The 25,602-nt window shown below is 47.3% G+C and overlaps 2 protein-coding genes across 2 annotated transcripts; one reads left to right on the forward strand and one right to left on the reverse strand.

Moving 5' to 3' along the window:
* The first annotated feature begins 15,630 nt into the window (after positions 1–15,630).
* On the forward strand, positions 15,631–17,221 carry LOC125535733 (actin cytoskeleton-regulatory complex protein pan1-like). Its single transcript, XM_048698798.1, has 6 exons — positions 15,631–15,920; positions 16,007–16,048; positions 16,137–16,190; positions 16,283–16,336; positions 16,673–16,726; positions 16,821–17,221. The coding sequence occupies exons 1-6, from the start codon at positions 15,864–15,866 to the stop codon at positions 16,953–16,955; spliced, it is 396 nt and encodes a 131-aa protein (XP_048554755.1). The 5' UTR covers positions 15,631–15,863; the 3' UTR covers positions 16,956–17,221.
* On the reverse strand, positions 17,189–20,646 carry LOC125535732 (pentatricopeptide repeat-containing protein At2g32630-like). The gene is made up of 2 exons (XM_048698797.1): positions 18,696–20,646; positions 17,189–17,619 (listed from the first exon to the last, which is right to left on the reverse strand). The coding sequence occupies exon 1, from the start codon at positions 20,578–20,580 to the stop codon at positions 18,964–18,966; it is 1,617 nt and encodes a 538-aa protein (XP_048554754.1). The 5' UTR covers positions 20,581–20,646; the 3' UTR covers positions 17,189–17,619; positions 18,696–18,963.
* Between the last annotated feature and the right edge of the window lie 4,956 nt (positions 20,647–25,602).

A 25,602-nucleotide genomic window follows, 5' to 3' on the forward strand; every position in this document is an offset into this window, starting at 1 on the left:
TAGTTTCAAGAAGGGCAAGGGCACGAAGGGATACTTCATAAAACGGCAATTCAGCTGCTGCTCTAGTGAAGAAACCCAAAGTTGAACCCAAACCCGAGACTGAGTGCTTCTGTAATAAGGGGAACAGCCACTGGAGCAGAATTACCCTAGATACTTGGTAGATTAGAAGGCTGGCAAGGTCGATAGAAGTATATTGGATATACATTATGTTAATGTGTACTTTACTAGTACTCCTAGTAGCACCAGAGTATTAGATACCGGTTCGGTTGCTAAGTGTTAGTAACTCGAAATAAAAGCTACGAAATAAATGGAGACTAGCTAAAGGTGAGCTGACGATATGTGTTGGAAGTGTTTCCAATGTTGATATGATCAAGCATCGCACGCTCCCTCTACCATCGAGATTGGTGTTTGCGTTGAGCATAGACATGATTGGATTATGTCTATCGCAATACGGTTATTCATTTAAGGAGAATAATGGTTACTCTGTTTATTTGAATAATACCTTCAAATGGTCTTACACCTGAAATGAATGGTTTATTGAATCTCGATCGTAGTGATACACATGTTCATGCCAAAAGATAGTAATGATAGTACCACCTACTTGTGGCACAGCCACGTAAGTCATATCGGTATAAAACGCATGAAGAAGCTCCATGTAGATGGATCTTTGGACTCACTCATTTTTGAAAGGATTGAGACATGCGGACCATGTTTGTTGGTAGATATGCATGAAGAAACTCTATGCAAATGGACCGTTTGGACTCACTTGGTTTTGAATCACTTGAGACATGCAAATTCATACCACATGGGCAAGATGACTGAAAGCCTCGGTTTCAGTAAAATGGAACGAGAAAGCAACTTGTTGGAAGAAATACATTTTGATGTGTGCAGTCCAATGAGTGCTGAGGCATGTAGTGGATATCATTATGTTCTTTCTTCACAGATGATTTGAGTAGATGTTGAGTACATTTACTTGATGAATCACGAGTCTGAATTATTGAAAGGTTCAAGTAATTTCAGTGTGAAGTTGAAAGGTCGTCGTGACAAGAGGATAAAAGATCTATGATATGATCATGGAGATGAATATCTGAATTACGAGTTTGGCACAGAATTAAGACATTGTGGAAATCGTTTCACAACTAATACAGCCTGGAACACCATAGTGTGATGGTGTGTCCGAACATCATAACTGCACCCTATTGGATATGATGCATACCATGATGTCTCTTATCAAATTACCACAATAGTTTATGGGTTAGGCATTAGAGACAACCACATTCACTTTAAATAGGGCACCACGTAATTCCGATGAGATGACACCGTATGAACTATGGTTTAGAGAAACCTAAGCTGTCATTTCTTAAAAGTTTGGGGATGCGACGCTTATGTGAAAAAGTTTCAGGTCGATAAGCTCGAACCCAAAGCGGATAAATACATCTTCATAGGACACCCAAAACAGTTGGGTATACCTCCTGGCTCAGATCCGAAAGCAATAAGGGATTGTTTCTAGAATCAGGTCCTTTCTCGAGGAAAAGTTTCTCTCGAAAGAATTGAGTGGGAGGGTGGTGGAGACTTGATGAGGTTATTGAACCGTTACTTCAACTAGTGTATAGCAGGGCACAGGAAGTTGTTCCTGTGGCACCTACATCAATTGAAGTGGAAGCTTGTGATAGTGATCATGAAACTTCATATCAAGTCACTAACAAACCTCGTGGGATGACAAGGATGTGTACTACTTCAGAGTGGTACGTAATCCTGTCTTGGAAGTCATGTTGCTAGACAACAATGAACCTACGAGCTATGGAGAAGCGATGGTGGGCCTGGATTCCGATAAATGGCTCGAGGCCATAAAATCCGAGAGAGGATCCATGTATGAAAACAAAGTGTAGACTTTGGAAGAACTACTTGATGGTCGTAAGGCTGTTGAGTGTAGATGGATTTTAAAAGGAAGACGGACAATGATGGTAAATGTCACCATTAAGAAAGCTCGACTTGTCGTTAAGATGTTTTCTGACAAGTTCAAGGAGTTGACTACGGTGAGATTTTCTCACTCGTAGCGATGCTAAGAGTCTGTTGGAATTATATTAGCAGTCACTGCATTATTTATGAAATCTTGCAGATAGGATGTCAAAACATTGTTTCCTCGACGATTTTCTTGAGGAAAGGTTGTATGTGATACAACCGAAAGGTTTTGTCAATCCTGAGAAGATGCTAATAAGGATGCAAAGCTCCAGCTATCCTTCTGAGGACTGGAGTGAGCATCTCGGAGTTGGAATGTACACTTTGATGAGATGATCAAAGATTTTGGGTTTATACAAAGTTTATGAGAAACTTGTATTTCCAAAGAAGTGAGTGGGAGCACCATAGAATTTCTGATGAGTATATGTTTTAACATATTGTTGATCGGAAATGACGTAGAATTTCTGGAAAGCATATAGGGTTATTTGGAAAGTGTTTTTCAATGGAAAGCCTGGATTAAGCTACTTGAACATTGAGCATCAAGATCTATAAGGATAGATCAAAACGCTTAATAGTACTTTCAAAATGAGCACATTCCTTGACATGATCTTGAAGGTGTTCAAGATGGATCAGTCAAAGAAGGAGTTCTTGCCTGAGTTGTAAGGTATGAAGTTAAGATTTAAAGCTCGACCACGGCAGAATAGAGAGAAAGGACGAAGGTCGTCCCCTATGCTTAAGACATAGGCTCTACAGTATGCTATGCTGTGTGCCGCACCTGAAGTGTGCCTTGCCATGAGTCAGTCAAGGGGTACAAGGGTGATCCAAGAATGGATCACAGGACAGTGGTCAAAGTTATCCTTAGTAACTAGTGGACTAAGGAATTTTCTCGATTATGGAGGTGGTAAAAGAGTTCGTCGTAAAGGGTTACTTCGATGCAAACTTTGACACTAATCCAGATTATTCTGAGTAGTAAACTGGATTCGTATAGTAGAACAGTTATTTGGAATAGCTCCAAATAGAGCGTGGTAGCTGCATCTAGGAGATGACATAGAGATTTGTAAAGCATACACGGATCTGAAAGGTTCAGACCCGTTGACTAAAACCTCTCTCACAAGCAAAACATGATCAAACCTAGAACTCATTGAGCGTTAATCACATATTGATGTGAACTAGACTACTGACTCTAGTAAACTCTTTGGGTGTTAGTCACATGGGGATGTGACCTTGAGTGTTAATCACATATCGATGTGAACTAGATTATTGACTCTAGTGCAAGTGGGAGACTGTTGGAAATATGCCCTAGAGGCAATAATAAATTGGTTATTATTATATTTCCTTGTTCATGATAATTGTTTATTATCCATGCTAGAATTGTATTGATAGGAAACTCAGATACATGTGTGGATACATAGACAACACCATGTCCCTAGTAAGCCTCTAGTTGACTAGCTCGTTGATCAATAGATGGTTACGGTTTCCTGACCATGGACATTGGATGTCATTGATAACGGGATCACATCATTAGGAGAATGATGTGATGGATAAGACCCAATCCTAAGCATAGCACAAGATCGTGTAGTTCGTATGCTAAAGCTTTTCTAATGTCAAGTATCATTTCCTTAGACCATGAGATTGTGCAACTCCCGGATACCGTAGGAATGCTTTGGGTGTACCAAACGTCACAACGTAACTAGGTGACTATAAAGGTGCATTACAGGTATCTCCGAAAGTGTCTGTTGGGTTGGCACGAATCGAGACTGGGATTTGTCACTCCGTGTGACGGAGAGGTATCTCTGGGCCCACTCGGTAAGACATCATCATAATGTGCACAATGTGATCAAGGAGTTGATCACGGGATGATGTGTTACGGAACGAGTAAAGAGACTTGCTGGTAACGAGATTGAACAAGGTATCGAGATACCGACGATCGAATCTCGGGCAAGTATCGTACCGATAGACAAAGGGAATTGAATACGGGATTGATTAAGTCCTTGACATCGTGGTTCATCCGATGAGATCATCGTGGAACATGTGGGAGCCAACATGGGTATCCAGATCCCGCTGTTGGTTATTGACAGGAGAACGTCTCGGTCATGTCTGCATGTCTCCCGAACCCGTAGGGTCTACACACTTAAGGTTCGATGACGCTAGGGTTATAAAGGAAGTTTGTATGTGGTTACCGAATGTTGTTCGGAGTCCCGGATGAGATCCCGGACGTCACGAGGAGTTCCGGAATGGTCCGGAGGTAAAGATTTATATATGGGAAGTCCTGTTTTGGTCACCGGAAGAGTTTCGGGGTTTATCGGTAATGTACCGGGACCACCGGGATGGTCCCGGGGGTCCACCAAGTGGGGCCACCAGCCCCGGAGGGCTGCATGGGCCTAGTGTGGGAAGGCACCAGCCCCAGGTGGGCTGGTGCGCCCCCCCACAAGGGCCCTAGGCGCATGGAAGAGTGGGAAGGGGGCAAACCCTAAAGGGGATGGGCCTTAGGGCCCATCTAGTGGCGCCTCCCTCCCCTCTCCCCTTGTGGCCGCCACCCCTTGGCCATCTAGGGCTGCCGCCCCCCCTAGGGGTGGGAACCCTAGAGGGGGCGCAGCCCCTCCCCTTCCCCATATAAATAGAGGCCTAGGGCTGCCCCAAAATACACGTGATTCGATCTCTCGTTGGTGCAGCCCTGCATCTCTCTCTCCCTCCTCTTCTGTGGTGCTTGGCGAAACCCTTCTGGATTGCCACGCTCCTCCATCACCACCACGCCGTTGTGCTGCTGCTGGATGGAGTCTTCCTCAACCTCTCCCTCTCTCCTTGCTGGATCAAGGCATGGGAGACGTCACCGGGCTGTACGTGTGTTGAACGCGGAGGTGCCGTGCGTTCGGCACTTGGTCATCGGTGATTTGAATCACGACGAGTACGACTCCATCAACCCCGTTCACTTGAACGCTTCCGCTTAGCGATCTACAAGGGTATGTAGATGCACTCTCCTTCCCCTCGTTGCTGGTCTCTCCATAGATAGATCTTGGTGACACGTAGGAAAATTTTGAATTTCTGCTACGTTCCCCAACAGTTAGCTCTCTGCGAGGAGTTTGATCTTGTCAAGATCATGTCAGTCAACTGTGACTTTGATGTTCAACTCATCCATTAGTTCTATGCCACGGTTCATTTTGGGGAAGATGATGCGCGCACTCTCACCTTCATGTGTCGCGATGAATTGTTTCACGTTCCCTGGAGGGCTTTCTGCAATGCTATTGGGTACGAGGATACCGGTCTGGAAGGAAGGGGTGGCATTCGCCCTCATGATTTTCCTGAGTCCATGCCTAAGGAGAAGCTTGCCCCTCTGTACATTCGGGGCCGTGGGATTATTGGAGAATCCAAGGATTTGGAGAAGGTCTATGACATCATGCACCGAGTGTTCCGCAATGTGCTCTTGCCCAAGGTGGGCAATCAAGATGAAATTCATGGCTATCTGGTTGATTTGATGGTTGCTATGAAGACCATGGTGGGGATAGGGGCAACGTTTGATGTGTCAAATTGGCTGTGGCATGAGATGTACAACATGGTCATCTACCGTAAAGTCCCAATCTACGCTCCGTTTGTCATGTGCTTTCTAAACTCTGTGTGGGCTGTTCGTCATCCTGGAGATCTCCTCACTTCTCCAGACAACCTCACTGTTCATGAGGTCAAGCTCCTTAAGAAGAAGAATCATGCCGAGCCTCGCTTCCCTGAACATGCTCCTGAGGATGTCTATGCTACTTCTGACGATGAGGACTTTGAGCTGGAGCCAGGGGCCAAGCCTTCGTGGGTGGCCAAACTTACTGCCAAGGTAAAGAAGACCTTTTGTCTCCAGGCTGACATCCAGAAGAAGATGTATGAGGCACATGTCAATGAGAAGCTCCCACGGCGTCGCCAAATTGCAATGATGAAGCACCTCAACATGCAGGTTCAGAGTGGCTCTGAGAAGAGCATCACCCCAGAGGAGCGTTGGATCTCTACCCATAGCACCTGGACTGATGATGAAGCCCCTCCCCAGCCATCATCCTCGTTTGCAGCAGCTGACAATGCCATGGAAGAATCTGATCATGACGACGATGACGACTCTGATGATGAAGATCCAGATGCGACTGAGGAGTCAAAGGAGGACGCCTGAGCTTTGGGTCGCTAGCTTCGCTCTTTTCCTTTTTGGTGTCTTGATGCCAAAGGGGGAGAGGGTTCTATAGGTCTCGGGGATTTGCTTGGGTTGTTTTCTCTTGTTCTCGTGTTTTTGTGTTTGTTTGTGGACTTGTTTCATTCCGTGCTGTGTGTGAGACTTGCTAGACTTGCTACTCCGTTTATTCGTAGGTCTTTATCATTATTATTGCCTCTAAGTATTATATTGTCTATCCTTTTGAGCTCAGAGTGATGAGTCTATAAAATCTAGGGGGGGTCTAGTCCTGAAAGTGTGCCCATGCTTTCTAACAGCTAGTACTTGTTGGGGCACACATTCAGGGGGAGTTCCGTCTAGATTTCATTGACTTATCTCTTGCAAATCGTGTTGTTGTCATCATCCACCAAAAAGGGGGAGATTGAAAGGGCATTTCCCTACTTTATGTTTTGGATGATGATGACAACCCTTTGTGGTCTAAACGTGTGCTATATGTTTCAGGTTCTCGATGCTTAGGCTTACATCGGATTGCTATTACCTCTCGAAGGAAAAGATCGAAGACGTGTCCTCTACGTTTTTATTTTCTTTGGTCGTAGAGTACCCGTACTATCAAGAGGGAATCCTCATTAGGAAGCTCTGGGGGAATCAGTTCACGTACACTTTTCTCACCCTCTCTTTGCCTTCCTCAGGTGTGTGTGAGATAGAGAGTTTTCCTTGCCTCTTCCCCTCTTTCCTGCTCACTGTTTCTGCCCAGCGGTTGTACCGCTCTCTGGAGCGGTTGTACCACTGGGTCTTGTCGCTCACCAGCTTTTGCTCGAGCGGTTGTACCGCTGCCTCTGGGCGGTGGTACCGCCACCATGCTCTGCAACAGCTAGGGCGGTGGTTCCGTCCATGTACCGCTCAAGTACCGCTCTCGCCTCTGGTTTGATGCTGTTCTTGGGCGGTAGTGGCCCGGTTGGTCCGGTCGTTCCACGATGACCGGTACCACCGGTGGTCCGAGCGGTTCTTCTGCTCAGAACTTAGCCGCCCAAGAGCTCAAGGCCATGCGGTTGTTCCGGCCAAGCACCGCCCAAGTACCGGTCAAGCTCCTGTTTTGATGCGGTGGTTGTGCGGTAGCCAGGCGGTTAGTTCGGTTATCTTTCTTAGCCGGTACTACCGCCCGCCTGTTCGGTTGTACCGCTTGGTAGGGTTCTGCTGTTACACCGTGAGTCCCGGTTGTACCGGGACGAGGACCGGTTGTACCGCTGCAGTGCAAAAACGCAGTAACGGTTGGAATTGTGGGGAGACTACTTAAGGGGGCTTCTCCCACCTACCACTCCCACCTTTGACCTGACCTCTCTCACTCCACCATTGCCCTTCAAGCTCTCTTGCCCGATCTCTCTCTCTAGCCACTCAAACTTGTTGATTTGCTAGGGATTGAAGGAGGAGACCTAGATCTACACTTCCACCAAAGGATATTTGTCCCCCATACTTTCTTGTGTGGATTTTGTTACTCTTGGGTGTTTGAGCACCCTAGACGGTTGAGGTCACCTCGGAGCCATATTCCATTGTGGTGAAGCTTCGTGGTTTTGTTGGGAGCCTCCAATTAAGTTGTGGAGAGAGCCCCAACCTTGTTTGTAAAGGTTCGGTAGCCGCCTTCAAGGGCAACAATAGTGGAATCACGTCACGGCATCTCGCATTGTGTGAGGGTGTGAGGAGAATACGGTGGCCCTAGTGGCTTCTTGGGGAGCATTGTGCCTCCACACCGCTCCAACGGAGACGTACTTCCTCTCAAAGGGAAGGAATTTCGGCAACACATCCTCGTCTCCACTGTCTCCACTCTTGGTTATCTCGTGCCTTTATTTAAGCAAGCTTACTTATTTCATATCTCTTGCTTGCTTGTGTACCTGTCCTCGTTGCATCATATAGGTTGCTCACCTAGTTGCATTTCTAGACAACCTATTTTGATGCAAAGTTTAACTTGTTAAAGAAAAGCTAAAAATTGTTAGTTGCCTATTCACCCCCCCTCTAGTCAACCATATTGATCCTTTCACTTACGACCATCGAGCCGTTCTGCCAAAGTCTACACTTTGTTTTCATACATGGATCCTCTCTCGGATTTTATGGCCTCGAGCCATTTATCGGAATCCGGGCCCACCATCGCTTCTCCATAGCTCGCAGGTTCATTGTTGTCTAGCAACATGACTTCCAAGACAGGATTACGTACCACTCTGAAGTAGTACGCATCCTTGTCATCCCACGAGGTTTGTTAGTGACTTGATCTGAAGTTTCATGATCACTATCATAAGCTTCCACTTCAATTGGTGTAGGTGCCACAGGAACAACTTCCTGTGCCCTGCCACACACTAGTTGAAGAGACGGTTCAATAACCTCATCAAGTCTCTAGCATCCTCCCACTCAATTCTTTCGAGAGAAACTTTTCCTCGAGAAAGGACCCGATTCTAGAAACAATCCCTTATTGCTTTCGGATCTGAGACAGGAGGTATACCCAACTGTTTTGGGTGTCCTATGAAGATGCATTTATCCGCTTTGGGTTCAAGCTTATCAGCCTGAAACTTTTTCACATAAGCGTCGCAGCCCCAAGCTTTTAAGAAATGGCAGCTTAGGTTTCTCTAAACCATAGTTCATACGGTGTCATCTCATCGGAATTACGTGGTGCCCTATTTAAAGTGAATGTGGTTGTCTCTAATGCCTAACCCATAAACTATCGTGGTAATTCGATAAGAGACATCATGGTATGCATCATATCCAATAGGGTGCAGTTATGATGTTCGGACACACCATCACACTATGGTGTTCCAGGCTTTACTAGTTGTGAAACAATTTCCACAGTGTCTTAATTCTGTGCCAAACTCGTAATTCAGATATTCATCTCTATGATCATATCGTAGATATTTTATCCTCTTGTCACGATGATCTTTCAACTTCACCCTGAAATTACTTGAACCTTTCAATAATTCAGACTCGTGATTCATCAAGTAAATGTACTCAACATTTACTCAAATCATCTGTGAAGTAAGAACATAACGATATCCACTACACGCCTCAGCACTCATTGGACTGCACACATCAAAATGTATTACTTCCAACAAGTTGCCTTCTAGTTCCATTTTACTGAAAACGAGGCTTTCAGTCATCTTGCCCATGTGGTATGATTTGCATGTCTCAAGTGATTCAAAATCAAGTGAGTCCAAACGGTCCATTTGCATGGAGTTTCTTCATGCATATACACCAATAGACATGGTTCGCATGTCTCAAACTTTTCAAAACGAGTGAGCCCAAAGATCCATCAACATGGAGCTTCTTCATGCGTTTTATACCGATATGACTTACGTGGCAGTGCCACAAGTAGGTGGTACTATCATTACTATCTTATATCTTTTGGCATGAACATGTGTATCACTACGATCGAGATTCAATAAACCATTCATTTTAGGTGCAAGACCATTGAAGGTATTATTCAAATAAATAGAGTAACCATTATTCTCCTTAAATGAATAACCGTATTGTGATAGACATAATCCAATCATGTCTATGCTCAACGCAAACACCAATCTTGATGGTAGAGGGAGCGTACGATATTTGATCAACCTTGGAAATACTTCCAACACATATCGTCATCTCACCTTTTAGCTAGTCTCCGTTTATTCCGTAGCTTTTATTTCGAGTTACTAACACTTAGCAACCGAACTGGTATCTAATACCCTGGTGCCACTAGGAGTACTAGTAACGTACACATTAACATAATGTATATCCAATATACTTCTATCGACAGCCTTCTCATCTACCAAGTATCTAGGGTAATTCTGCTCTAGTGGTTGTTCCCCTTATTACAGAAGCACTCAGTCTCGGGTTTGGGTTCAACCTTGGGTTTCTCCACTAGAGCAGCAGGTGATTTGCCGTTTCATGAAGTCTCCCTTCTTGCCCTTGCCCTTCTTGAAACTAGTGGTTTTCACTAACCATCAACAATTGATGCTCCTTCTTGATTTCTACTTTCGCGGTGTCAAACATCGCGAATATTTCAAGGATCATCATATCTATCCCTGATATGTTATAGTTCATCACGAAGCCCTAGCAGCTTGGTGGCAATGACTTTGGAAAAAACATCACTATCTCATCTGGAAGATTAACTCCCACTCGATTCAAGTGATTGTGGTACTCAGACAATCTGAGCACAAGCTCAAGATTGAGCTTTTCTCCCTTATTATGCAGGCTAAGAAAATCGTCGGAGGTCTTATACCTCTTAACGTGGGCACGAGCCTGAAATCCCAATTTCAGTCCTTGGAACATCTCATATGTTCTCCGATGTTTCAAAAACGTCTTTGGTGCCTCAATTCTAAACCGTTTAACTAAACTATCATGTAGTTATCAAAATGTGTATGTCAGATGTTCGCAACATCCACAGACGACGTACGAGGTTCAGCACACTGAGCGGTGCATTAAGGACACAAGCCTTCTATGAAGCAATGAGGACAATCCTCAGTTTACGGACCTAGTCCGCATAATTGCTACTATCAACTTTCAACTAAATTTTCTCCAGGAACATATCTAAACAGTAGAACTGAAGCGCGAGCCACGACATAATTTGCGAAGACCTTTTGACTATGTTCAGGATAATTAAGTTCATCTTATGAACTCCCACTCAGATAGACATCCCTCTAGTCATCTAAGTGATTACATGATCCGAGTCAACTAGGCTGTGTCCGCTCATCACGTGAGACGGACTAGTCAACATTGGTGAACATCTTCATGTTGATCGTATCTTCTATACGACTCATGTTCGACCTTTCGGTCTTCGGTGTTCCGAGGCCATGTCTGTACATGCAAGGCTCGTCAAGTCAACCTAAGTGTTTGCATGTGTAAATCTGTCTTACACCCGTTGTATGTGAACGTTGGAATCTATCACACCTGATCATCACGTGGTGCTTCGAAATAACGAACTGTCGCAACGGTGCACAGTTAGGGGGAACACTTTCTTGAAATTATTATGAGGGATCATCTTATTTACTACCGTCGTTCTAAGTAAACAAGATGCAAAAACATGATAAACATCACATGCAATCAAATAATAGTGACATGATATGGCCAATATCATATAGCTCCTTTGATCTCCATCTTGGGGCTCCATGATCATCTTGTCACCGGCATGACACCATGATCTCCATCATCATGATCTCCATCATCGTGTCTCCATGAAGTTGCTCGCCAACTATTACTTCTACTACTATGGCTAACACGTTTAGCAATAAAGTAAAGTAATTTACATGGCGTTTCTCAATGACACGCAGGTCATACAATAAATAAAGACAACTCCTATGGCTCCTGCCGGTTGTCATACTCATCGACATGCAAGTCGTGATTCCTATTACAAGAACATGATCAATCTCATACATCACATATATCATTCATCACATCCTTTGGCAATATCACATCACATGGCATACCCTGCAAAAATAAGTTAGACGTCCTCTAATTGTTGTTTGCATGTTTTACGTGGCTGCTATGGGTTTCTAGCAAGAACGTTTCTTACCTACGCAAAACCACAACGTGATATGCCAATTGCTATTTACCCTTCATAAGGACCCTTTTCATCGAATCCATTCCGACTAAAGTGGGAGAGACTGCACCCGCTAGCCACCTTATGCAACTAGTGCATGTCAGTCGGTGGAACTAGTCTCACGTAAGAGTACGTGTAAGGTCGGTCCGGGCCGCTTCATCCCACAATACCATCGAAACAAGATTGGACTAGTAACGGTAAGTATATTGAACAAAATCAACGCCCACAACTACTTTGTGTTCTACTCGTGCATAGAATCTACGCAATAGACCTAGCTCTGATACCACTATTGGGGAACGTAGTAGAAATTAAAAAAATTTCTACCCTTGTAGATCGCTAAGCGGAAGCGTTCAAGAGAATGGGGTTGAAGGAGTCGTACTTGTCGTGATCCAAATCACCGGAGATCCTAGTGCCGAACGGACGGCACCTCCGCGTTCAACACACGTACAACCCGGTGACGTCTCCCATGCCTTGATCCAGCAAGGAGAGAGGGAGAGGTTGAGGAAGACTCCATCCAGCAGCAGCACAACAGCGTGGTGGTGGTGGAGGAGCGTGGTACTCCAGCAGGGCTTCGCCAAGCATAGCAAGAGACGAGGAGGGAGAGGGGTAGGGCTGCGCCAAGAAGGAGAGAAACTCGTGTGTCTTGGGCAGCCCAAACCTCAAGTATATATAGGGGAAGGGGAGGGGCTGCGCCCCCACCCAGGGTTCCCTCCCTAGGGGTGGCGGCAGCCCCCAGATCCCATCTAGGTGGCGGCCAGGTGGAGGGGGAGAGGGAGGCGCACCCCCTCCTCCCCTTAGGCGCCTTGGGCCCTTGTGGGGGGCGCACCAGCCCACCTGGGGCTGGTCCCCTCCCACACTTGGCCCATGCAGTCCTCCGGGGCTTGTGGCCCCACTTGGTGGACCCCCGGGACCCTCCCGGTGGTCCCAGTACATTACCGATAAAACCCGAAACTTTTCCGGTGACCAAAACAAGACTTCCCATATATAAATCTTTACCTCCGGACCATTCCGGAACTCCTCGTGACGTCCGGGGTCTCATCCGGGACTCCGAACAACATTCAGTAACCACGTATATCTATTCCTTATAACCCTAGCGTCATCGAACCTTAAGTGTGTAGACCCTACGGGTTCGGGAACCATGCAGACATGACCGAGACGTTCTCCGGTCAATAACCAACAGCAGGATCTGGATACCCATGTTGGTTCCCACATGTTCCACGATGATCTCATCGGATGAACCACGATGTCGAGGATTCGATCAATCCCGTATACAATTCCCTTTGTCTAGTAGTATGATACTTGCCCGAGATTCGATCGTCGGTATCCCGATACCTTGTTCAATCTCGTTACCGGCAAGTCTCTTTACTTGTTCCGTAACACATCATCCCGTGATCAACTCCTTGGTCACATTGTGCACATTATGATGATGTCCTACCGAGTGGGCCCAGAGATACCTCTCCGTCACACGGAGTGACAAATCCCAGTCTCGATTCGTGCCAACCCAACAGACACTTTCGGAGATACCTGTAGTGTACCTTTATAGCCACCCAGTTACTTGTGACGTTTGGCACACCCAAAGTATTCCTACGGTATCCGGGAGTTGCACAATCTCATGGTCTAAGGAAATGATACTTGACATTAGAAAAGCTTTAGCATACGAACTACACGATCTTTGTGCAAGGCTTAGGATTGGGTCTTGTCCATCACATCATTCTCCCAATGATGTGGTCCCGTTATCAACGACATCCAATGTCCATGGTCAGGAAACCGTAACCATCTATTGATCAACGAGCTAGTCAACTAGAGGCTTACTAGGGACATGGTGTTGTCTATGTATCCACACATGTGTTTCCTATAAATACAATTCTAGCATGGATAATAAATGATTATCATGAACAAGGAAATATAATAATAACCAATTTATTATTGCCTCTAGGGCATATTTCCAACACATACGTCCATGGGACCTTTTTCCCTTTAATCACCGTTTGATAACCGGAGTGGGGAAGAACGGTGGTGGTGTATGTGATACGTGGTTACCGCGTGTATGCACATATCTACATCTGGCTCCGCCCACAAAGAGAAACATATAAAGTGGCTTAGGAATCTGACGTAGCATTATGAGTGCATACACACATACTAGTGGAGAATCCGGACTCCCTGAGAACGCTTTAGTCCCTCTGTATTAGGATATGAATTGTATGTATATACTCCCTCCGTTCCAAATTACTCGTCGCAGAAATGGATGTGTCTAGAACTAAAATACATCTAGATACATCCATACATGCGACAAGTAATTCAGAACGGAGGGAGTAGCATGTACAAACCGACCCTAGTTAGCTTATGTAGAATTGGACAACTCCACGAATGACTCGGGACCTGTACCACGCCCACCTATATAAGGTCTGACACGGACCCCCCCCCCTACCCCTTAATCTAGCAAGGCATCCGATGTATAAGCCCCTACACGATCTCGGGGTAGGGTGCTACCTCGATCCGAGTCGTAGCAAAGCTGGAAACGCCATCGCCTACACTAAGAAACCAAAGTCAAGCTGCCGGAGCGCCCATCGCAGCTAGAGTACCAGAGCATAGGCCAACCAAAGGCACCGACGAAAGTGGACAAGAGAGGCTGGACTGCATGGAAAGAAACCCGGCACTGTTGTCAATCCAAAGGGGCCAATGTTGGAGAGGAGAACGCAGTCTCCCCTACGTCCATGTCGTGCCACTACATGAGGATGCCATACACCGGCCAACAACCCACGATGGTACCGGAGAAGAGCCGCTGAAGGATTGCAGGCCAGCCAATTCTCCTCCCACATCACCGATTCACCGGCGGCCCAGAGAGCAGTGTACCACCGCCGCCGCCATCCACCAAACAACACAACCGTGACCTCCGCCCATCTGTAGGACGACGCCTCCAAGGAGGAACACACCATTGGAACGCCGCTGTCGTCCGGTCCAAAAGGCCGATGCTTTCACCTGGGAGCGGGGGGGGGGGGGGGGGGGGGGGGGAGGAAGCGAGGTGACGAGATTGGAAGCTCGGCGCGCCCTCGAGAGGGGACCGACACAGGGGCGCCGATGGCGTCGAGGTCGATGCGAAGTAGTGAAGGGTTTCCCTCATTCCAGAGCTCCCCCCACTCCACGCCCAACAGCTAGATCTGGCCGGGCAGGCTGTAGCAAGGGGAGGAGGCCAGGATCCAGATCCGGCAGAGCCACCGGTGATCCCGCAGCCATAGAGGACCTCCGTCGCCCTACTGCCGCCCACACGGACGGAAGGGACGACCAACTCCCACGACACCATCCACCAGTGAGATCCGCGCCGCCATCTCCACCCGAGGCCGCCGCCCCGGCTTCCTGAGCCCCCTGCGACGGGGCAGGGCAGCAGAGCCTCGCCACCACCTTCATCGAAGGCCACACAGCCGGGCCGGCGGAGTCCTCAGGCGGAGCCGGGAGGGGGAGAGGGGGGAGGAGGGTTCGAGGCGCTAGGGTTCGGTCGCCCTCGAGTCGACATAGGTAGTAAAGTAGTGATTTTGGGCCCAATTCATATATTTTTTTTAATTGAAATTCTTATCCTAGCTCGGCCTACTCGCAAGATGTTAGCCTTCAACCTGATTACATAAAGCATAGTACTTCGGATCGATTTGAATATTCCATTCCCTATTTCCTTGAGCGCTTTCACCATTAACCCACCCTACGAGGGGCGACGCGAGAGCCGGGGGGTTTTGGGTCCGAACAGGTGCTTTCTCATACCATTTTCGATCTCGAGTGACCATTATGTCCAATTTCACTGGTTAAAGTTAAAGGGGGTGACAAACTGGGAGATGGAAATGTGTACTTAATTCTTCTTCTTTTGATTGTACATACTTATATCTTTACGCTTGCTTCTCGTTCTCTGCAAGCCCAGATGCTACAAACAAACCCACCGAACGCGGTCATTTGCATTGATTCTCAGCAGAGCGCCGGTGGATCACATGCTGCATATTCTCGATCTCGATCTGAAAAGCGCTGGAGATCTCCTTCCTCTTGTCACGTACGTACGTGACATGCCTTCGAAGGCGGGAGACAAGTGTCTGCAACCAAACCCAACAACTTTGCTTACGTTTGAAACTAAATGCACCTTCAGACAAGCGTACACCAGGTACTACAAAGCCTGCAGCGTCGCGCTCGATCCAGCTCCCTCCCCACCGGCGACCGATCAAGCCCCAAGCCCAGATGGCGGAGACCGCCGCCGCGACTCCGCCTCCTGCTCCACCGCCGGCGACCCGCCCGGTACGAACACGATCCATTGCCAGCCTCTTGAGCAACAGTAGCCCAGCTTCCTTCCACGACGACTCTGACCCATTCTTGATCTGCAGAAGCTGTCGGGTGGACTGGAGCCGCTGGACGCGCGCATCAAGGTCAGGCCACTTCCACGGCGCATCATCCGCTTAGCCCTGCTTGCTCGGGTTTTAATGGCGATCGGCTGATTTTCGCGGTGGTTTGCAGGAGCTGACCTCGTCGCAGGGGGAGCTGCTGGCCAGGATCCAGAAGCTCAAACAGGTATCGTATACGGGCCGTTGGATCGCCCTTGTAACATGCATCCAAGGGCTCCTGTGAGCAGTTTGACTTTGACCTTGGACCCTGTGTTCCAGGACGTGCAGAAATGGCGCTCCGACGTTGAGGCGCAGGTCAAGACCTGCCACAACGTGAGTACCACTACTCCGTTACTACTTTTTAGTTCGCATATCAGGTTTGCTTGAAGTTAAACTTTTTAAATTTTGGCTAAATTTATGGAAAAACATATCTACATTTACAATACCAAATCAATATAATTAGATTTTATTGTGAAATATTGTACTTAGTTGGTATTGTAGATGTTCATACTTCTGAAACATATATTTGATTAAATTTTACAAAGATTGACTTAAGATAAACCTAATATGTGAAGTAAAAAGACACGGGCGGAGTAATACAGTTTCCACGGCTCTCTGTTTTCCCAGGCTGGGATGAATTACTTATGCTGACGGTTAAGTTACCTGTAGGAGCTTGTGGAGGTGAAGGAGGGCCTCGCTTCTGAAGTGCAGCACCTGAAATCCGTGTGTCCTCTTTCTGTCAAACTTTTTACTACTTTCTGGCTCTGTGTATCCTGTAAACATTTCAAGCTCACATTGTGTCATTTGTTGCTTCAAGGACATCAAGGAAATCAGGGCTGCTCTCCAGGAAGAGAAGGCAAGCTCAAAAACGGAGCAAGCCAGGAAGACACAAGACCAGGTACTCAAAACCGGTGATGAACAGACGGAGCAACAAACAGCGGTGCAAGCATGAAATTTGCGGCCCCTGATTCAAACAGAACTTGTGCTGGTGGATGTTCAACTTACTCCTGTGGACCACCCAGAAAAGTAGGTAAATACATAGTGGTACTACATTAGATCAGGAGGGGTAGATATGTATATGAACTTGCTTGCACATCGCGCTTGCTTGCCACATGCCAGTATACCAGCATCAGCAAACTGAAGTGTGTATGTTTCAAAACCCTGCAAGAGTGAAACATTATAAAATGGACAAGAATTGCTTATTTTGTAACAGTTCTATATACCATGTATTTTGAAAAGGTACTTGAATTAGAGAAATGGTTCCATAAATACTCTGAATCAAGTCCTTTTGTAGCCGATTTTACACACCCATTTTATTTCAGAGAAACTGAACTTATGGTATTACTAACATAAGAAGCTCACGGCGCTGCAATCCGCAGTGAGCACTAGGTAATACTGCAGTAGCATAATAAGTTAACCATGGAACTTCCAGAGAGAAGAACTTTTCGAATAGGTTAGTGTATAGTGTATAGACCAGATCTCCGCTCCTCGCCTCGTTTCTGCCATTTCTCAGTTGCACAATCCAGAATGGTGGTAGAACTTTAAATTGATTGCGGTTTGGCAAGAACAGAGAACGCAAATCTTTCAATACTGACTGTACTGTAGCCAAACCAGACCTGCAAGCATGAAGCTGTAAAATCAGAATCACAGGGTTCAAACCATGTGTATCATAGACGTGCCACTATAAGCAAACAGAAATTAATCATCGATTGCATGATTTAAGCCAACTGATAGTTTACGCTTTGGCTAATACTAGTTCAATGTGCATGACCAATGTCATGATGGCAGCAGCCTATTGGTGGTTACAGCTTCCCATGCCAACCTAATTGCCACCACATGCTGTGGTTACAAGAAAGCGGTGGATCAAAAGTTCAAAAAAAAAAATCCCATGACATAAATTCATAGTTTGGTACATCTAGTTATCTACAATCAGGCCACTAAGCATATCAAGTTCACTACGGAAAGGAAACAGCTTTGCAAGACCAGCAGACCACAAATCTTTGACCAACACTTCTGAAGATTCTACCATTCATGATTACCAAATCAACTAAGATAGTTATTACAGTTTAAAGAGGTTCTAACTTCGAATACCTGTCAAGAACTAACAGTAAGACCATAATAGTCATTACTGACATCCAAAGGCTCGGCTTGGCTAACCTCAAGTGAAAACATGAACTTCCGGAGTATGTCAATATAACTATATTAAAAAATACATGTATGCCAGAGGAAGAAACCAAAGCCAACATGTCCTAAATTTGACAGTCAAAGCAAGTCAACGCATTAGAAGACAAGCATAAGGATGACAATTATCAAGACTGCCAAACTGAAGACTGGGCGGGCATTTATACGGTGTTGTTAGTATAATACTTGCTCACTTCAGCACATCATGTCTGGACCCTCAGTTTGAAGGTTTATCAACTAATTCAGTTTCAAAAATGAACTTGCTATAACTTTTAACCTATTCAGCAAATAATCTGATCCAGGTGCCAAATATCCAAATTCAATGCACCAGAAGTAAGACAAAAACAATTAACATCGACATGCTCCAAAATAGGCAAGCCCCTCATCTCATAACAATTAATCATTCAGTACATCCAAAGGCCTGAAGCCCTGAACAAAATAATACGACAGTAGGTTTCTATCCATTCAGATGTTCCAGTCAACACGGTAAAACCAAGCCTTTGGCCCTCACCTTACAAGATGTCCTCCTCCACGCTCCTCCATGTGGAGGTACTCGGCGGCATCGAACTGGTACAGCACCAAATCAATGTTGTGCCAGTCTTTCTGCGGTCCTGCCTCGAACTGGTAGCGACTCCGGATCCCTGTAGCACATCAGCCCTGGGCATGGCAATGGTGCTACCAGCCTTAGTGTTCATGGTGATTCATGTGAGAGAGGATTCGGTCAATTCCCTTACGGTATCATCTGTTAAGAACAATAAGCCTGACAAACCTTACATTCCTCATGGGATTTCATGTTTTCTTTTATCTGTATGGAGGCTTCCAACAAGCATAGAATATAGAGTATCATCTGGAGTCAATCCAGCTGCCAACATATTGTCATACAACTGAAAGGCCTCCTCTGATCTGCCTTCCTTTGCTAGACCTGATATCAGAGCTGTGTATGCCACAACGTTAGGTTTGGCACCCCTCAGCTTCATCTCTTCAAACAACCGCAGTGCCACATCCACCTTCCCATTGACACAGTGCCCATGAACTATTGCTGCGTAAGTGTATACATCTGGAACAAGCCCTTTCTTCTCCATCTCCTTTTTGAACCGCTCGGCTTCACGTATGCTCCCATTCTTGATGTACCCGTCAATCATGACATTGTAGGTTACGACACTCGGTCTTGACCCCTTACCTTCCATATCTCGGAACAGCCTTCTTGCCTCTACCATGTCACCCTCCTTGGAATGGATGCTGATCAACGTGGTGTAGCTGACATAGTTTGACTCAACTCCATTCTCGGTCATGATATGCAGTAGCTTCTTGGCCTCTTCCATTCTATTCACCCTGCAGAGCCCACACGCAAGCGTGTTGTATGTATAGACATCCAACTGGATGTCCATCCTCTCCATGACTGCCTTAATTTCCAGGGCCTTGTCCACCATGCCATGGCGACAATACCCATCAATCATCGTATTGAAAACGATTTGGTTATGTCTTACTCCTCTCACCTGCATATCCTTCAGCAACATCTCAGCAGCCTCCATCTGCCCAATCTTGCAGAACCCATTGATCAATGCTCCATAAGTACGCTCATTCGGCTCGATGCCATTGCCAACGCATTCGTCGAACACCTCAGACGCCCTCCGCACATTCCCAGCCCGACAATACGCATTGATGACCGCACTGTAGAAGTAGACATCGCCTGCGACATTCTTCCTCTTCATCTCATCAAACACGGACTCAACCTTGCTGATATCGCCAGCCATCGACAAACCATCGACAAGGATCGTATACGTCCCGACAGTCGGCTCCACGCCTCCACTCTCCATCTCCTTCAGCACCTCCGCGACCCGTCCATCATTCTTCTGGCGCGTGTAGGTGTCGAGCAGCGAGTTATAGCAGCACGCGTTGAGCTTCACGCCGTGGCTTGGCATTTCGTCGAGCAGGCGGCGGGCGTCGTCCATGCGGCCGGCCTTGCAGAAACCGTCGACGACGACCGAGGCCGAGAGGGGCGTGATGGAGCCCGGGCAGGAAGCGAGCGCCTTCCTGAGGAGCTCGGCGGCGGGGAGCAGATGGCCGGTCCGGCGGAGCGAGAGCAGCGACGAGGTGAGCGAGCGCGGGTCGAGGCTGCCGAGGCGGGAGACGGTGAGGTCGAGCGCCTCGGCCGCGCGCTCGGGGACACCCGCGTCTGCGTACGCGCGGAAGAGCATGTCGTGGAAGGCCGCGACGGCGTGCCGCGGCGCGGCGCGCGGGAGGGAGCCGGCCGCGAGGTCGGCGAAGGGGACCGCGAGGAGGGTGGGGGTGAGGAGGGACGGGAGCATCGACTTCGCCGCCCCGAAGCGGCGCGCGGCGAGGAGCGACGCGAAGGCGGCGAGCGGCGCCGGCCGCGCCTCCGGGACGGACGCCATCGTCCGTCGGCAGCAGAGGACGGAGGTGGGGGAATGGGACTAGTCGGACTGGGCCGTGCTTTCTGTTTGAGCCTAGGCTTATCCTCCGCCATCTAGCGCTTTGGTGGGCTGGATCATACAGAAATCAAATGTCACTTCCATTAGCGCTTTGGTGGGCTAGAAAGAGATGAGTGGGTTATCTAGTGTGTTTTTTCATATAAAGTTGTATTTTGAAAATGATTTATCTTGAACCATGCGTTTAAATCACAAATTATTTTCACCGTTGCATTTCCCACATCAAGATTTTTTAAATTAGATCACATATTGATTTCGATGAACTTTTCTCGGCGAAATCTATGTTGCAAAACTATACTTCACATGGTTCTTCGGAAATGTACTATATTATGTTTCACGTGAAAACACACTTGTGCTTCTTATGAAAGCACATATACACACACGTGCTTCACCTTTTGGGGAAGCAGAATTGTGCTTTCACGTGAGAAGCACAATTGTGTTTAACACGGAAAGACAAATGTGCTGCACGCTCATGATAAACAAAAACTGATTTTTTTTCCCTGAAGAAATAGGGAAAAAACATAGGAAAAACTGACAACAAAAGAACTAAACAAGAAAAAAGAAACTAGAAAATCATTCCGATGTGATAAGTGTCCAGTGTGCGATACATGAAGACCCTGCAGCGCACCACATGAAAGCGTCAAAGTGCGCTTATGGCCAGAAAAAAGTGCCCCCAATAAGGTGGCACCCTCACCAGCCCATATATGGTTTGGGGTAGCTTATATACACAATTCATACCGGTTTTTGTAACTTTCGCCCTGTCTTGGTACGGCTCCGTGGTCTATTTTTCTTCTCTTTTTTCTCTATTGGTTCTCCCCTATTTTTTCTGGGTTTTTTTTCATCATTTCTTGTTTGTTATGTCTGCTTTGTGCTTTTTTTGTATTGTATTTCCTTTGTAAAAAAATACTAGTATCGGCCAGTGGGAGTATATATATATATATATATATATATATATATATATATATATATATATGAATATATGAATATGTTACTATTCATCACCCAGGATGCAGAATACGTTATTCTTCACCCGAGGTAATCTTACGATCATTTCATAATTAAATTACGTTTGGAATTCAAATAGTTACATTTCTATTGATTCACTACGTAAAATTTAACATAAAAAAATAAAAATATAGGTCATAATACAAGAAAATTTGCATTGTATGTGTATTTTAGACTATGTTTTTACGTTTGTAATTTTACATAACATAAAATATTTTTTACGGCGATTATATATTTTCTTACAGTCTCTTTTTGCGTCGGAAATAAGACTAAACTTACGAAACGTAAAATTACGATGCATTGATGGTAAAATAGAGGGGGTGAAGAATAACTATTCCTCATCCAAAGTGACGAATAGCGCGACCCTGTATATATATCTCATGAGGTATAACGGTCCCAAACTCATGGCTATGGGTGGGCGTTATAAATGGCCTCAGTGTCGGCCATCATGGTTATATGGGCTTGTGCGGGTCGGTAACGCACACATACACATGACGTGTGTGTGTCCCGTCGTAACTCATAGTTGGCCAATGTGGATGTTAGTACTGACATGCATAAACATGTTAAGAGGGAACATTCCTATTGGGTCGATGAGGACGACAGTTCCTTGACAGATGATGTGTGTGGCATCTTGGCTCGATATGAATGGTAGACTACTCAATACTCATATCCACAAGAAGCGTCGTATTTTTCAGAATCCCATCTCTAAAGAACCCCAAGTTAAATGTGTTTAATTTGGAGCAGTTTGAGGATGGATGATCAATTGGAAAATTGTTCCTTGGTGCGAGAAAAAGGTGTGCAGAAACGACTAGTGTTGGTTTATGGAGTCAAACTAGATGTGCCACGCGTAACAGCCGAAAAGTGATGGTTGTGGTCTGGACTTAACAAGATAGACGATGAAGATTTTTAAAATTTGCGTACAACTTTTTTTAACGCATGTTGAGCTTTCGTCAAATGCACGTTGAACTCTCTTTCAATGAACACTGAGCACATTTTCACACATGCGTTAAACATTTTTCAAAAATATCACTAACATATACTTAAACATTCAAAAGAAAAAAAGCATGTCATGAACATTTTTTAAATGGTACAATACATGTTTTAAATTTTACACGGATATATTTTGATATTTCATGAACATTTTCTGAAAAAACTAAGAACATACTCGTGAACATTTACTAAATGCGATGAACAAATTTTCAAATTCTACGAGCCTTTTTAACAAATTATGTGAACAAATCTTTATGTTTCAAAGTTTTCTTTAAAGTATGGTGATCATATTTTTAAAATGGTAGAACATCTATTTCGTCAGAAACATAAGCAAAAGAAACAAACGAACAGGGAGAGGAAGCAACCGAAAAGGAAGACCATGCTGGCCGGCCCACGCACCATAGCGCCGTCGGCGCGGCCTTCCTTTGTCGAAAGAAAAGAAAAGGCTGGAGACACGATTGGACGCCGGGCGTGGCCCAAGCGCGCACACGTGTTTTCGCCAGGTCGGGCTACGGGCCGCACGCGTGTCCTCCTAGCCTATGGACACGACTGACGTGACGTGATGCCGCTCGTGTTGGTGTACAGCCACGTCGGACCTCGCAGAGCCGACGGGACAAGTGAGCGACGCGCGAGCCAGCGATCTTGCCCCGCCCGGCGCATGTCACGCACGCGTCAGGGGCCCGCCGCTTGGCGTGGCGCGCATGTGCGCGTGCCTACGATACCATGCCACACACCCCATTCACAGTGCACGCTGTTCACCGCCGGCAACGAACTCCACGTCGCGGCGCCCCCTTTGCGGCGCGGCCGGCGTGGCCCGGGCGCACAGGGCGCGGGCGCGACGCGCACCCGTTCACGGCGAGCGCGCGCGCTGTGCGTGTCAGAGCGGCACAGTGCGCGCCCGCTAGCCTCCCGTTGTGGCATGCGCCGGCGCCAAACGCATGACATGCCTACTCGGGACTCCGCCGCTGGCACGTCTCCCCTCTGCATGTTTGTTTTCTCTTTTTTGTTTCCAGAGAACCTGAGCCATTACGCAGATGCCAGGGAGACGGGGGCTGATTTGAGTGAAGCAAAGCAGGCCCTGCGCGCGCGCACAGCGCGGGCAGGCTTTCCCTGCGGGGGAATTTAATTCCCGACTGACGGCCCTGCTTTCGATGCCGAAAGCCCGGCACACTTACCGCGGCGTACGTACCAGTAGGGGTATGCTCATGCTGCTCCTACTGCATGCTACGACGGCTAGGGCTAGCTCCAGCCGTGGAGGCCGATCAAGGCTTTTGCTCGAGCGCGCATTCAGAGGAGAGAAAGAGGGGAAAAGGATGGGAGCAGGAAATCCGATCACAGGAGGGTGTTGGGGCGCTACATGAACTTTTGCTTTGCCGTATATTCGTTTCGTCCGTCCGTCGCGGATCGGATTTTGATCCGCTCCTTGTGCCGTTGCGGGCGAGGGGAGCTGCAGGTGCACCAATCGATGAACGGGGTATGGAAGTGAATAGTAGTCGCCAGGCCGCACTGGAAAGTCTTGGCGCGATCACGTCTCGCCGTATCGGCGGTGCTAGTGGTGGAGTACGTGCCGGGACTTTGCTTTGCCATGCACATATTCGTCCGTCCGTCGCAGAAGAGATTTGACCTCATTGCGGGCTGGGCTACGGCCTACGGACGGATGCGCCAATGGGTGAGCGATCCTTTTCTGGGTACAGCCTACACGAGTAGGAGTGGTACTACTGAGCAAGTGAACAATCGACAAGTCACGCTGGAAAGCGCTGCCATGGCATCTCGGCAGTGCTGGTTAGTTCTCGTCAAGATTATTGGAAGAAGCAACTACTTCAGGCTGGATTGGATGCGTGCTGTGGTTCGGGCTTGCTCAGCGAGCACCACGTCCACATGTCACTGACGATCATGAGCCGTGACGAGGCCGAGGATTTAGGTAGGAATTTAGTGAAGGATGCATCCATGGTGGGTCTTGTAGGTACGGAATTTAGTGAAGGATGCATCCACCTTAAGATGCACCGGTAGTTTCTTGCCTTTCGTAGCGTGATGTATCAGTGCACTCTCTCTATTCTTCTTGTGCCCAAACATTTCCGGTGAAAGCTACGTCCGTTAACGATTAGGGCGGGCAGAGCGAGGTGCTGTGTCGACGAGGGAGAAAGCAGGCGGTGCAAGCGACAGAGACGGCCCGATGCAAAGCCCCGGAGCGTGACCATGTGCCGGTGCGCATGCCAAACTCCGCCCGTACCTCGAGCCGCTGGAGCCGTCGGAGAGCTGCATGCCGGCCGTGCCGCCACTGCTACCCCTACAGCGGCGCGCGCACTGGCATCGGCATCGGCATCGGCATGGGCGCCGGCGCCAGCAGGTTATGGTTGGAGCTAGCGGTTGAAGGCGGCACCGTGGAGCTCCAGGGCAAATAATAAAATCGGAGGGAGGGAGGGAGGCAGGCAGCGGCGGCAGCGGAGGGCAGCTTTTCCGCTTGGACAAGGAATAATTACGGCCTCTGACAGAGATGTTTAAGGCGCAGTAGACCGTAGACCGCTCGCTGTCTCACCACTCCTGTCATAGACATTGCCTCGTGGGGGCGTGATGGAGATTGGGGAATTGTACCCTGCGCCCTGCTGTTAGATTGACAGGCTTGGATCATTCATTCATTGCTAACCCCGGCGAGTGGGTGTGCGTAGATGCGTCGGGATTTAGGCCAACTCCACCGCGCGGCCCTCAAACGGACGTCCGTTTTGTCCGGATTCTGTCTGTTTGGATAGGGATTTGGGGTCGTGTCCGGGAATGTCCTGGGATGCGGTGGCTGGGTGACCAGCGCGCAAACGTATCCTGTTTGCGTGTATTTTTCTTTGCAAGTTCTTAACTTTTTTTTTCATTCATTTTTAGTACATGACAATACATCATCACAGGAGGAAACTTTTATAGCACCTAGGTATGGAGCACGTGGATCCTGCGTCTAGACTCGTGATTTGGGTTGTGTATGCATAT

The sequence above is a fragment of the Triticum urartu genome, chromosome 2, assembly GCF_003073215.2.
Source record: "Triticum urartu cultivar G1812 chromosome 2, Tu2.1, whole genome shotgun sequence".
Lineage (NCBI taxonomy): Eukaryota > Viridiplantae > Streptophyta > Magnoliopsida > Poales > Poaceae > Triticum > Triticum urartu.